The sequence below is a fragment of the Pyxicephalus adspersus genome, chromosome 5, assembly GCF_032062135.1.
Source record: "Pyxicephalus adspersus chromosome 5, UCB_Pads_2.0, whole genome shotgun sequence".
NCBI lineage: Eukaryota > Metazoa > Chordata > Amphibia > Anura > Pyxicephalidae > Pyxicephalus > Pyxicephalus adspersus.
In genome coordinates this window covers 146,085,149-146,100,300 of record NC_092862.1, presented here as the reverse complement: position 1 = coordinate 146,100,300, position 15,152 = coordinate 146,085,149, and the positions used below count along the sequence as shown (strand labels likewise).

The window sequence follows — 15,152 nt, the reverse complement described above, 5'->3', positions numbered from 1 at the left end:
GCCTGATTTACATAATCTCCGCCCTCTTCCGGCTCCAGTCACCATGGTAACCAGGCAGCGTGTACACTGAGCGCTGACTGAGGGGAGAGGTGAGCGGAGAGTTGTCGGGGAGGGGGTATAGGGGGGGCCCTAAAGGAAATGTAAGGGTAATGTGAATGATGAGGGGCAAATCAAGCACCCTGGGGCATTACCCCCTGTAAAGAAAATATAATACGCCCACTTATCTGTGACCCCATTGGAGCCACTTCCTGTCCCTGTGACACCCTTCTGAAAAATAGGTGAGCGGTTGTCAATACAGCCCCATTGCCAGTTCTAGCCCTTCCCCCGCCCACCAGAAATGGGGTTTTGCTTGTTGGGGAGACTTCCCCTCACTTCCTGTCCAGACATTGCAGGAAATCCCCCATCACACAAGGCCACAGAGGGCAATTTAGAGCTGTCGGAAGGCCAAGCTAGAGCTAATGATCGGCAGCTGCCCTGTAACCCCTCTCTGATAGAAGTGACCCCATTGGAGAGGTCAATGCTGACAGGAAGTAAGAGGAAATTCCCAAAATGGGGACGTACCCCTCCCCCACATCATCCAAGACAAGATTCTGGGCTGTAAAGTGGCCCTGTCTGGGGGCCCATATGGTCCAGCTACCATTCTGTCCCCAGAGCCGTCATCCATTCTCTTAACACTGGCCGCATGCTGGAGACTCCGCAGGAAGTGAGGATGACAACCCCTGAACCTGCAAAGTTTATGGCAGCTCTCTGCATGATCCCAGCCTGGCCAGAACCATCACTCTATGGGCCCTATCAGAACCACAGACCCAGCCTCTCCCCTTCATGTGAATGGGGGCAGTTTGGATCTGTTCTGTACAAAGCGGGGCCTGCAGCAGATTGTGAATGTCATTGGGCTGAAAGGGCCCCCAGTGTCAGTAGTGTCAGATCTTCACTATGATTTGTTGGAAGAACAGGGAATAAGAAGAAGGAAGAGGAGGGTATTGGGAGAAGAATGGAATGGAGAGATGAGTGGGACCTTCAATACAATGGTCACCCTGCACAGATCTCTGTGATCTCGGTATGATCACTTTGTGCTTCCTGTTTGTGTAGATCTGCTCAGCCAGCAGCAGCATATTCCTGTTCTATATAGAGATGTTGTATTGCCGCCCTGGGCCTGGGTGGCCTTGTGGGAAATCTGGCCCTGGATAAGCTCCTATATTATCGTAGATGTAAGAAAAGCCTTATTATAAACTTGGTATTTCATCTCATGAATACAATTATAAATTACTGTAAATTAATTTATTGTTCTTCAGAGCATCGACGTCCACCTGAAGAAGGATGAGAAGTTGGGAGTGGTCAATAACAAGCGATATGATTGGTCGTTTAAGGTGGATGGGATCCTGCACAATGCTTCCCAAGAAGCCATGTACGACACTGTGGCAAAGTCAGTTGTGTCCAAAGCATTGCAAGGATATAATGGTAAGTAGGTAAGAAGAACATAGATAGCAGGACCATTAATCGAGTGCTTCTCCATCTTTATAATATAAGAGAACCCTTGAAATACCTTTCAGGTCTCCGGGGCCCCTTCTATAATTCCTAAACCACAGGTCACAGTATATAAGTGTGGTGGTCAGTGGGAAGAATTCCTTTTACATTGCTGGCCAGTGGGAAGAATGTCACGCTTACAGGTAGCCAAAAGGATCATTGGTGTTCCTCAAGGAACCTCTAGCGCCCCCTGGAGTAACCCTGGTTGAGAACCACCGGAGTATATCAGAGGAGAGGTCATATGACTCGCCATAATTTAATATCAGAGGGGACCAGTTGGTGTTTCTTTGGATATAACAAAGTGATCCGTTCATTGTAAAGTTTAGAATAGATGAGCAGTGTAAAGCTGGAATGTTGTACTTGGCTGGGTCATCTGATTCGATGAGGCACAACTACCACTGAGAGATGATGGAAGCTGCCATTGCTGAACTCATTGTAAGGGATGCTAATTGCCTGGATGTAGTCACACCTGAACCAAGCATGCAGATAATTAGTGTACAAGTTGCGCTGCAATTATCTGCAATAACACTTAAGCTGCATTCTCATTCATAGTCGCTGAGTCAGGGATTCAGATAGCCGTAAGGTAGGATCGGTTCACCAACCACACAGCCTGTTTTATGTAGAAGAGTCCGAAGGCTTTGTGATCTGAATGCCTTTTCAGACTCAGCCCAGAAAACATTCCCTGCATTGTGCCAACCTAGAATAAACTACATTGGATTCCCACTAGTGAGATGATACAGCCTGTGAATGTTGTCAAGTCAGCAAGTGTTTTCATACTCAGAGATGATGTAAGGTGCAATTGCTGAACTCTAAGATTACCAAACATCTTCATTAGTTTCAGTCACACACAGAAAACAAGCCGATAATCTGTAGGACAATTAGCTGAACACCTGAGCTCCATACTTTGGGTTAGTGATTCTAAAGGTATTGAATACAGAAGATCAGAATCAGCGCTGTACATTAAATAGGGGGTGCAAACAACAGACAGATACAGACAGTGACACAGGAGGAGGAGGGGACCCTGCCCCGAAGAGCTTACAATCTAGGAGGTGGGGGAAGTATCACACAATAAGAGATAAAATGGTGGGAAGTAGTGAGGGTTTAGGAGACAGAAGAAGACCGGTAGGTGAGGTTTAAATGAGCAGAAAGTAGTAGGAAGGCGAATAGGACATGGAAGACCATTCCAGAGAGACAGGGCAGGTCTAGAAAAGTCTTGGTGCCGTGCGTGTGATGAGGTTATGAGTGAGGACGTCATTAGTAGGTCGTTGGAGGAGCGAAGAGAACGACTGGGGGGGTATTTTTCTATCAGGACACAGAGGTAAGTTGGACAAGAACTGTGGGGGGATTTGTGTATCAGGTAGGTAGGTGGGGGAGGAGCTGTGGAGGCATTTGAAGGCAAAGCACATGAGATGAGTTTGATTCTAAGGTCAAATGGAAGCCAATGGAAAGAACTACAAAGGTAGGCAGCAGAAGAGGAGTGCTGGGAAGGCTGTGTATGGGGTAGGTAGGTGGAAAGGCTGTGTATGGGGTAGGTAGGCGGGAAGGCTGTGTATGGGGTAGGTAGGTGGGAAGGCTGTGTATGGGGTAGGTAGGTAGATTGCTAGGTTCTGATTGCTACTGCAGCGATGTAATGCAGAAAAGGTAGGGGACATAGACCAGGTGGGCATAATACCTTTTATATTGCTTGGCTGCAGCTCTGGAACACAGGGAAGGTAAATGGTAAGGGCCACAGTAGAGGTGAATCTCCTGAATTGCAGGGGACTGTTAATACTAAATGTGTGGAGTGACAACAGAATCACTTCCCTTATTGTGTGATACTTCCCCCACCTGCTAGATTGTAAGCTCTTCAGGGCAGGGTCCTCTCCTCCTCCTGTGTCACTGAGACTCAAATTCAGCAGTGTGTGTGTGTGTGTGTGTGTGTGTGTGTGTGTGTGTTATAGTAAGAAGAGCAGGGTTTCACACAACGATTCATTTAATGATCTGCCTTTGTACTAAACTTGAATATCAAGTAAAAACTTTATTCTTATTTGCTTACATATATATAATGTATATAAATTGTCAATTGCCATGCTCAAACGCTGTTACATGGAGCCTCAGTTCTGTAAGTTCATCTTAGATTCACTATGGAACTTACACAGGGATTTACAGCTTCCTGTAACAATATATACAAGGTTTTTTTGATTGGTTTAATTAAAATTAAAAGTTTATTTTATTAATTTACTGCATTCCAATAGATGACACCAGCAATGTATATCTACAGAAATGTCCTTTCCTAGGTTATCCAGTGCGCAATACAATGCAATGTAGTTTCTCTTTTTCTTTTTTCTGAAAAAGGCTCAGTGTGCTCTTCACAAACCCAAGATTCATTCCCAGATAACATGGTGCATAGTGAACATCTGTTTTGTGTTTTTGCTTTTAGGTACAATAATGTGCTATGGACAGACAGGTGCAGGGAAAACACACACAATCACTGGGACAACTGAGAACTACAAACATCGAGGAATCATCCCCAGAGCCCTGCAGCAGGTACTGCAAACCCAATGCGAGGATTTATAGAAATGATCCCTAAGGGGAAACAAGCTTCTGTGTTTTATTGTCTGTGTGGAGTCTAATGTGAAACACTAGTACAAAAGGTCCAGGTAAATGGCTGATACCTACCAGATATGAAGCCATGCACCATTTTTTCTCAGTCAATGTCACTGCCCTCATTATTGCTTGGCAGAGTGGCATTCATCAGGCAAAGAACAGGAATTTTAAACAATGTGATGTGTAAGTACTTTGTTTAGTATTTCTTCACTGTATACATAAATAATACAATAAAACACATCGACATTAGATTGTGAGCTCCTTTGAGGGACAGTTAGTGACATGACTCTGGACATTGCATAATATGTCGGCGCTTTATAAATACTGTGTAATAAGGATAATTGCCCTATGTTTTGTTTTTGTTTTTTCACTTAAAATATGCTGTAAGAAAGTACAGAAAAATATTTTGTATTCTGCCAGAATCCAGTAAGCTTCTAACTTCCAGGATCACAAAACGCTGCCTTCCGGCAGTAAAATCCCCAGCAGCATTGCCAGCCTTGCCCAGTTCTCTTGTGTTGGACTGATTTTGTTTATTATATTTATCTATTTTATTTGTTCACACGTTTATATCTGCCATTTGCATACATAACCGGTGTTATTAAGCAAATCACCAATCTTATTTTATATTGTTCTTCAATTGTCTCACACAGGTCTTCAAAGAGATCGGAGAGCAGAATGATAACTCCGTCACTGTGAGGGTTTCCTACCTGGAAATCTACAATGAAACCTTGTTTGATCTGCTGTCCACAATACCCGAGGTGCCGTCCTCTGAGACACAGATGACCATTGTGGATGACCCACACGGAGTGACTGTAAAAGGTTTATCTGTCCACCATGTTCCCAGCGAGGAACACGCGCTGAATCTGCTGTTTGAAGTAAGCAACTTGTTATGTTTATGTGTAGCTTAGGCTACTTACACACATCCAATAGTTGCTTCAGGGGTGATAGATGAAAATCTGGCATGTGTACAGTGCTCCTTGTCCGCCGTTCCGTCATCCTTCCTGGCGGATCCACGGACGATGAAGAAGGAACGATCATAATAAAAAGTCAAGAGCAGAGAGTGCAGCGGAGTGCCGCTCCATCGTTCTCCTCCTCCCCTCTACATAGAACACAATAATGCTGTAAGTACAGCGCTCATTCATGCATCGTGTAGTCTTTTGTCAGAAAGGATTGTGAAAGATCCTTTGCAACGACCATTATTGCACGTGTGTACCCAGTCTTAGAAAAAAGAAAAACTATTTATAATGTGAGCTATGTACATACGTCGGATAATTCTCACCCGATAAACCGTCAGGCTTGTCTCAGGTGAGGATCTGACTAAATGTGTACAGCGGTCACGTGACGTTGTTCATGGAACTTTCCTGTGTGATCCATGAGCGACCGCATATTAGATGTGTTTCATCTATATAGATTGTATTGATATACTTATGTGAAATATTTAGATTGGTAAAAACTTTACACTACGTAAATGATTTTCACCTGTGAGTGGATCCTAAGCTAGGTACACACTTCCAATTATTATCGTTTGTAAACGAACGACGAACGATCCTGCACGATATCTGCGAACAATCGTATAGCACCGATCCTGTACATACAGATAACGACACGATCGTTCAAAGATATTGTACACACGTATATATACACACAGTATATATGACCGTACATACGATAGATGGTCAACGATCGTCGTCCAATCTGATCCGCCGGTCCGGTCGTTCATTTCCAACGACTATCCTCGTTCGTCGGCGTCATTGGTTACTTTTTTTACAAACGATTTTTGGCCAATCGGTCGTTCGTTCGTCGTTCATTTCCACCGATAAAAATTGGACGTGTGTACGCAGCTTTACTGTAGTCATGTTGTGCTGTCTTTTCTGTTCTGGCATGTCTATCTCCTGCATGATGCACAGTTTATATGTTGACTACCAAAAGTCAATTTGAAAATCATTCATTTTTTTAACTTCTCTTTAACTTCTTTTAGGGGGAGACAAACCGAATTATTGGATCTCACATTCTGAATAAAAATTCTTCCCGATCCCATTGTATTTTCACTATACATCTGGAGGTAAGTGCACAATATGTGTGCCAAGAAGTATCCTGATAAAGCTGAAGATTGAATTAAAATGGAACTGTACTAAAAATAAAAAACACCACTTCCATTTACTTCTGCAGAGCCCCCAATCCTTCCATACTGCTCTATTAGGTCTTGTGCCATCCTGAAATCCTCCTTCATCTCGCACTGGGTGCCACCATCTTTTTCCTTTTCTTCTGTCCTTTGGCTACGTCACCCGATCTTGCACTGCACATGTGTGGGATCAGCACTTTTTTCAGTGCTTGGACAAACCCCTTTCTGGACATGCCTGAGATTGGGCATGCACAGAAGGAACAGCCCAAAGCCTCCTGTGATACGTGACCTAGGCATGCCAGGAGGCTTTGCGCTCCCTTTTAGTCTTTACTGATGCAGCAATAAAGACAGAGGGGAAGGGGCTTCCTCATTTTTTAACAAAAAAATGTTTTAAAAGAAAAAATAAAGTAATTTTTCCTTTATAATAAAAGGGTTATCCACCCTTTTATATAAAGTAAACATTTTGGTGATATTTTCTTCTTTGTTTCTGTCTTTATAAAATAAGCCACACAATGCATACCACAATCTGGAACAGTTACAGAGCTTTGGTTCTGAGGACTACATACAGGCCAGGATTTTTAAAAAGACAATTATGTTATAAAAAACCAGACTATTTATTTGGAAAACATTTGTACACTTGTAGGCATTGTGGCCCTTGGTGGGTGCAGTGACTGGACCTTATCTAGAAGTTTATTTTGTGTAGTAGATGAATATCTGTGCTGATCTCTGGAGTTATATTGACAGATAGTCATTCCTGTTTAACAATATCACACACCTTCAGTCTCATTCCAGAACATTATCCAATGCAAAGTACACAGTGTCAAAGATTAACCTGGTGGACCTGGCGGGTTCTGAAAGGCTGGGCAAAACTGGGGTAAGTATGGGAATCTGTCAGTGTTACAGCAAGTATTGGTATGGAGTGTTTCCATACCAATTGGGTATTTACAAAGGCCAAACACCTAAGTCAGAGCAAAAAGGAAAGAACAGCAGGGGATTTCGTGTGGCCCAAATCTGAATATTGAAGATATATTTAATAGTTGCACATAGATCAAATAAACCAGTGAAACATACATAAATGGTGATAAACCAAGTCCATGTAATTAACCCTTGATAATTTAAAGGGCAGCAGGGACTGTACTAAACAAAACACAATTGCCTGTGTTTAGTAGAAGGTTTAAGAATATTGGCAGAACTGGACTCCCACCGCATTTCGCCAAAATCGATGAAACACATTGGGTCCCAGGATCCAGCAAGTCAGAGCCCTGAACACATGCTGATCTTGCCCATCTGATGCTTTACACAATGCCCAGACCATTAATGACCCCTTTAGGGCTACCCCAAACAGTGATTAAGTCTCTCTCTTGTGTGTTATTACCCACCTTACAGAGATTTTCTAGTTTGTAGTTGGTTGGTTCTTTCCTCTTAGAAAATGTAAATAAAATACGAGCAGGCAGGTTCTGTCCCTTCTGCAGTAAAATAAATTTACCTGCCTGTTTGGGATTGTTTCTGCTCTAAGGAGCCCACATTCTTAATGTACCATGCTAGGTATCCCAGCATCCCCCAGGCTGCCTGGCATTAAAAGTACATTTATGTCATCATTGCTTGGCCAGTCAGGATGACTGAAGATCAGGAACCCGATGGTGCCTGCCACGGAGCAAGAACAGATGAGTGTAATTAAAAAAAAAAAAATGTGATCAGGTGGGTACATGTGTTTTATCGCAGAAGGGACATCTGTCACCATTCTGCCACTCAAGACCTTTCATCAGTTCTGTCTCTTTTCTGTCTCTTTGGATAAAAACCTCCATAGATTGAATTGTGAAGGCTTTCGATAAATCTGGATTCTCTTTTCTGTCTCTCAGTCTGAAGGGCAGCTCTTGAAAGAAGCCACTTACATCAACAAGTCTCTCTCTTTCCTGGAACAAGCCATCATTGCTCTGGCTGACCGCCGTGACCACATCCCGTTCAGCCAAAGCAAACTTACTCACGCCCTCAAGGATTCGCTAGGTGAGATAATACATCAATTTACAGTTCATGTTTGTCTAATACAAACAACTTGAATATATAATAAAGTGGACCTGTCATTAAAATTCACATACCGCACATGACAGGAGATATATCAGATGACTGTATGTAGTAAGACATGATGCCAAACTTGGTGATAAAACTATTAGGGGGTTTACATACACTATCTGTTTGAAAAAAAATAAGGGGGAAAGGTTCACCTGGGCAGGAGAGTAGACAAAAAATACATAGAGGGTCCCCAGCATACTTTAAGCTAGCCAGCAAAATAACCTAACATCTGTTTTAACTACCCAGGTTAAAAACTTTGGTTTTAGTTTGCATTTGCAAATACATGTGGAAGCCACACTGTCATGTCACATCACCAATGATCAGTGTGTCCCTAACTGTAAGCCATCTGAATTCCAAGCTACAGGAACTTACGGTATATGTAAAGAGAGTAAAGGGTTCATTATTAGGGTTAGGTTGGCTATACCAAAATAACGGGTTCACAGAGTAACAAGCATGGTACTGTATATGGTCTATATCTTCCACACCACCTCCTTATACCCAGTTTGCTTGCTCAAGCAGCCTGCAATTGCTTTTTTCCCTCCTATGCTCCCATTGACAGCACCTAGGCCTGGCAATTGGCTGTGTAGGGGCCAGTGCTGTGTGTTCGAAGACAGGTGAAGGGTTTTTTGCATTCTATGCCTGGGAATAGATTTCCTCTGGGTTTTGATGGGATAACAGGGTCAGTACCAGCTTTTTAATATCCCTGCTAACTTGCAAAGCCTGAATAGCATAAGTACTGTTTAATTTTACCAGGTTAGGAAGGAGATGATCTAAGTGCTAGGATAGTTTTCATATTAGGGAAATTTTACATTATTGGATACTTTATAAAAGGACATACCAGGTATTGTGTGAAGTGCAGCAATGTAGGATGATAGGCACAATTTGTAAGAATTTAGTTTGCAGACCTGTGACACTGAAAAGCATTAATTTTTCTGTACAGGAGGAAACTGTAATACAGTGCTGGTGGCGAATGTGTATGGAGAGGTGGCTCAGATCGATGAGACTGTGAGTATTATGTGGTAATCACACAAATGGTCAGAATTTGTATGTAAATAAATGTGGAAAAACCTCCATATCTGCAGGAAAAAAGTTAGGGTCCACCACATCTTTCTGATGCCTGATACGAACAGTTTGTCTCAGTTGAGAATCTGATTCGTGTACAACCAAAATAGCCAAAAAAACCAAAACTTAATATGATACAAAATGTTTATATAACAAATAAGCCAAAGAAAAAACACACATACTGATTCAAAACAAGTTAAAATAATTCACGCCAAAGATAGAATAACATACCACCGCCTTGGGGGATCCAATCAGACGTCTTCTTTCTGTTTAAAATCCTGTTTGTAAAATTGTTGAGAAATACATAAATGGTTCTTTATACCATGGTGTGATTACAACCACAGTTGGAATAGTATGGTATCAAACTCAGGTTGAATTCCCATCATTGATGTTGTAACACATTTTGCAGAAAAAAGCTGCTTCTTCACACCTAGATGGTTGTACGGTTACTGTTGTAATTAGCAGGAAAATGTTCAGTTAATTCTCCACTTGGTTCAGAACATCAATCATTCACCCAATAGGAAAATACAAATTGGTGGCCCTAAGTACTGGCAGAGAAATTTTAAACAAATATACAATAGTGGTGGCTCTATCAGGTCTATACAGACTCCCAGATGTATTGAAGACTTTATATATATTTTTTTTAATTTTAGAATAGGATTGTGATCCTTTGATGGCCACCCTAGCACCTTTACCTATTTCTGCTGTAGCCACTGATTGGTTGCCATGGCCTTGTATTTTGCATTATTGTCATGTTAGAAAATCCAGGTGTGTTCCATGCACAGCTTTGGGACCGGTGAAAGCAAGTTGTCCTCCAATATTTTCTAGTAACTTGCTGCATTCATCTTGCCATCAATGTTCACTAAATTTCAATGTTTCTTACACATCCCCAGAATATCGACAATTCACCTCCATACTTCACAGTAGGGGTGGTGGTGGTGTAATTTTTGTTATAAGCTTAGTTGGATCCCCACCAAACAAAATAGTTATGATTGACACCAAAAAGTTCAATTTTAATCTCATCACTCCAAAGAGCAAAAGGACAAAACCAAAAGTTTTGAGGTTTGTCTGTATGCCGCCTGGCATATTGTAATTCTTGCCCACGCGTTTGCAGAGAAGCCTGGACTTTAGATAAAATGACTTTTTCTTTTGCATCTCCAATTTTCCAATTTTTTTTTACCTTTTTTATCTCTTTTTCCTGATTTAAACAATTCAACATCCTGCAAGTTCATTGTCAGGTCTTTGGCTTTCCCCATGGCTCAGAAGTCAGTTCGGCTCTGAGTGAATTTAAATTGAATATTTATTCACAGATTAAAAACAAATGTTCTTCATAATTGGAGAACAAGGGATCTTATGGACAGCACAAAAATGTATAGTTAAAAAATACTTTTATACAGCCTAAACAAAATTTACATCCATTCACAAAAATATTAAATTATACATTGCCAGAAATCACATTTGTATTAGTTCGCCCCTAGAGGCTCCTCAAGTTGTCATTTACTTTAGTCTGTAGAAGACAATACTTTTTGTAGATAAAATCTTTACTTATTGTCTGTGCATTTCGCAGCCTCATTTGCTGATTTATCAAGGGAAGGGGAAGAATAATAATTAACCTCTCACAGAGAGAAGGCAACTTTCAAACATTTAAAATACCTTAAATAAAGTAACATTCGTAGACTCCCCAACCATTGTTCTATGTAGGTTAATCACCAGGTAACATCAGCACAGCTGCCTGATAATAATAACCAATGGTGGCTTGTAACTTGTAATTCTGCAATTGTATGTGTGCCACATTTTCAAGGCTGGCTACACCCTGCATTATGTGCAGGCAATAATATCCTAATAATAATATACTAACATCCTTTAATCACATAAGTGGAACCTATGCAGGTGTATATTATACCCCCCTCATACAAGGGGGGAAACTTTTCATTAGAACTATTTGGGTAGTTTTAGTTATAATGATACAGAAAGGGCCACACAATGTTGTGATTAAAAATTGCATTTTTATAGCACACTCCTTAAATATATATATTATATATATATATATATATATATATATATATATATATATATATATATATTAAATATATATATTCAAACAGTGGCTAATATTTCTCAGGCTCTGCCAGGGAAACATAGAAGCACAACTGTACACATTAGAAGATAATCATTTTTACTTTTATTCAGCATGGAGGTAACAGTTATTCAGCTGATTGTATTTATTATTATACTCGTCATTTTTTTACTATCTCTGTTATTTTGTCATGAAGTTCATCGTCCTTATATTTGTGTGTTTTGTCTTCAGCTATCTACTCTGCGATTTGCCAGCAGGATGAAATGTATACCTGCAGAGTGTGTGGTCATCCAGCACTATGATCCTGTGGTAAGTGCCATTCTGTTGGATTTAGGAGTTTAGGACATCTTGGATGTGTAAGGGTAAGCTTCCGTTTCCCTTTTCAACCAATTCTGGGACTAGGTCTGTTAGCACTGTACAAAATGTACCTTACTCCCGTCTTCAGCTTGCCGTCTGTTCCTCAACAAAGTAGGAATTTTTGCACCCCTTCACCTTCCTGGTAATGTGTTCAGGTTGCTGCTTATTCTCCCCAACTGGGGTCCTGGGTCTTAGATCCCTGTCTGTATAATAAGCATATAATGGGCATAAGATAAACAGGCCTAAATGTACCCACCTCTTCCCATCTTCTCAGTGAGCTGTAAAGCACACCTCCCTGACGTAGAATTGCCCAGGGCCATCGACTTTTTCCTACCCATTTCCACCAAGGGTACTATGTGTGTAGTTTATAAGGTCTCCCTTTTGTGTGTTATTCATCCCATTGGCAAATACTGACTGATGAATCTCCTTCCCTTCCAAAATGTCCCTGGAGTTGGTATGAGTGTGATGGGGACATTGATGTGTGCACTGGCAGTGATATTATCCTGTGTCCTCTGTATAGTGCAGTGGAATATGTTGTCACTCTCTAAATATATAACCTATGTACATCACTGGAGTTCTTTTATATGCTTATTCTCATAATGTAAACATATTTGCAGTTTTCCAAAATATAAAATCTGGGTCAGGCTCCAGTGCTGTCATTTAGGAGGAGGAAGAGGGTCATTAATCCTATGTGAGCTCCAACTAGAGCAGCTTGAAGCTTACACAGAGCTTCTCGTCTTTACTTCAGATAGAGAATGAAAGTGGATTAGTAAATCTATGTACACTCATTATGTCATTGTCATTCAACTACATGATGAATGAGTGTTCCCAATATCTAGAAATGACAACAATACAATCATTCCAAGTGCTGGGCAAACTTCTGTACTGGCTGCAGATGTAATTGTTTAAAGATCTCATCTACTGCCCACTGTATAATCAATATATATGTGCCTTGTATTAAACCTAAAGTTTTAGATAACACGTTGATGCTTCTCTTGTATTTCATGTGTTATCTGTTTTGTTCTGTCAGCGAATGTGTAAGAACTTGCAGCAAGAGATTGAGCACCTGCGCAGAGAGCTGACCCTCCATGACACTCTGGTAAGAGCTTCTCGTACAATAGATACACGTTCTGTACAGTTTCCAGTGATAGTCATCATCAGCAATGGTTGGTTTTTACATCTAATACTGACACTGACAATCTTAATTTTAACTATACCATTCATTTAAATTTTTGCCTCTTTCCTTCAAAATGAATATTATATATATGTATGTGTGTGTATGTGTGTATGTATGTATATATATATATATATATATATATATATATATTTACACTGTTTTTATATTATTCTACACAGTGCTGTACAAAGTCACTAGTTGTCCCTCACAGGAGCTCACAATCTAATGGGGAGAACCGGCAAACTCCATGCAGATAGTGTCCTTCCTGGCCGAGATTCAAAACTAGGCCCCAACGCTGCAAAGGCCAGAGTGCTAACCACTGAGCCACCTTGCTGCCATATATATTAATATTATTATTACTATTATTAATAATTATAAACAGGCTTTATATAGAGCTAACATATTAGGCAGCTCTGTACATTAAATAGAGGTTGTAAATTACAGACAAATACAACACAGGAGGAGGAGATGATCCTGTCCCAAGGAGCTTACAATCTAGGAGATGGGGGAATTATCACACAATAGGAGGGGAGATATTTAAATTAAATATCATCAGTTGAGGGACACAAGAGTTTTACGTTCAGGTTATACTTCTGGGTACAGGAGGACTGTAGGACAGCCAAGGATTCCCCTCTTACTATGGCATGCCAGTGTCCCAGAAGGATGGATGTGTTTTCTCCAGAGAAGCTTAATAATCCTTGTAGACATCCAAGTTTCGGTATTTGTATGTTCCAGTGTTCCCTGCTCACCAGTTTTCTGTGGTTTGCAGTGGAGTCTCTACACATCAGTTTGTGACTCTTCCATTAGCATTTCACCTAAACCCTGGGTGTTTACTAAGGTGTTAACCCTGATAATGGCCTTAATATGCTCCCCTGGCATTCTCACTGTGAAATACCTGGACAACCTCCTATTAAAGGAACAATCAGTACAGGCGCAGTCACATAATATCACTGAATCATTAGCTGGAGTATCTGGGTCTAATCCTGGTAAATGTTGTACTTGAACCCTCCTTCTCCTGTATAGTTGGACCCTATAAGAGATTTTCACATGCCTCGTTCCTGAGGTAGAAGAAACCTCTTCTTGATCCCAATGAGAAGTTATGTGACTCAATTTATCAATAGGAGGACAAATCTGGAGAGAGCCCTATGTTACCTCCTGTACACACAGGTGCACCCAACAGAACTACATCTCCCAAAAGCCCTAATCCCCACAGGGAAGTGTAGACAGAACCGGACCAGAAGAACCATGGCCGGTATTCATTCTCACCCTCTGCTCGGTGTGATGACATCAGGGTTGCCTAATTATCACTACCACTGAGGACCAGTCAACCAATGCTCAGAAAGCTGGGATAGCTTGTCTTCATGCCAGGAAATTGAGTAGGACCCAAGTTGCAAAATCTGATTACTAGATATTGGAGGAAGATAAAGATATCATTATTTTTAGTGAGCTGCATTTCCGGGTGTCTATGAAGGCTGCTATTTATCTAGGTCATGGTATAGCAGCAGTTAGTCACATTTACTTGTAATGTTGATGTGTGAAGTTTTGTGGCACCACCCTGTTCTAGTTACATATTCTCATCATTGTTACCAGGAAGTCTGCTATTTGTTAGTGGAATTACGTGCCTGAAGTTTAAAATTGTTGTAAATTCATGATAAACAGACAAAAAAATCCCAACGCTGAAACCTCACCTACCCGTCTTCTGTCTCCTAAACCCATCACTATTCACCCACCATTCCATATCCCCCTCCTATTGTGTGATACTTCCCGCACCTCCTAGATTGTAAGCTCTTCAGGGCAGGGTCCTCTCCTCCTTCTGTGTCATTGTCTGTATCTGTCTGTCATTTGGAACTCTTATTTAATGTACAGCGCTGTGTAATATGTTGGCACTATGTAAATCCTGTTTAATAATAAAAATGAGGATATCTACATAAAGCTGGATCAGCAATCTCCAAACAAAGGTGGGGATCTCTGTGGGGCCTTTAACACCATCTGTCTTCCACATATAATGCTATATTACCATTTAAATTTAACATTTTGCACCTTCAGCAATGTAAAGCCAAAGAATAACCCCCATGACACCGAGGATGAGATGTAACTACAACATGAGGGGTCCACAAATTTCACACCTCCCATCCTGTTCTTGGATTATCAGTCTCTAAGTTAAAATAGATTGATTT

General features: G+C 41.0%; 1 protein-coding gene across 2 annotated transcripts in view; it reads left to right on the top strand.

Moving 5' to 3' along the window:
* The first annotated feature begins 972 nt into the window (after positions 1-972).
* The window catches only part of KIF9 (kinesin family member 9), a 23,502-nt gene continuing 9,322 nt past the window's right edge, over positions 973-15,152 (top strand). For both annotated transcript variants that reach the window (XM_072413037.1, XM_072413039.1), the window contains exons 1-10: positions 973-1,057; positions 1,293-1,458; positions 3,944-4,050; positions 4,761-4,985; positions 6,089-6,172; positions 7,014-7,106; positions 8,092-8,236; positions 9,243-9,307; positions 11,673-11,750; positions 12,829-12,897. In XM_072413037.1, coding sequence (XP_072269138.1) covers positions 992-1,057; positions 1,293-1,458; positions 3,944-4,050; positions 4,761-4,985; positions 6,089-6,172; positions 7,014-7,106; positions 8,092-8,236; positions 9,243-9,307; positions 11,673-11,750; positions 12,829-12,897 — 1,098 coding nt within the window. In that variant the 5' untranslated portion in view covers positions 973-991. The remainder of the gene's footprint in view (positions 1,058-1,292; positions 1,459-3,943; positions 4,051-4,760; positions 4,986-6,088; positions 6,173-7,013; positions 7,107-8,091; positions 8,237-9,242; positions 9,308-11,672; positions 11,751-12,828; positions 12,898-15,152) is intronic.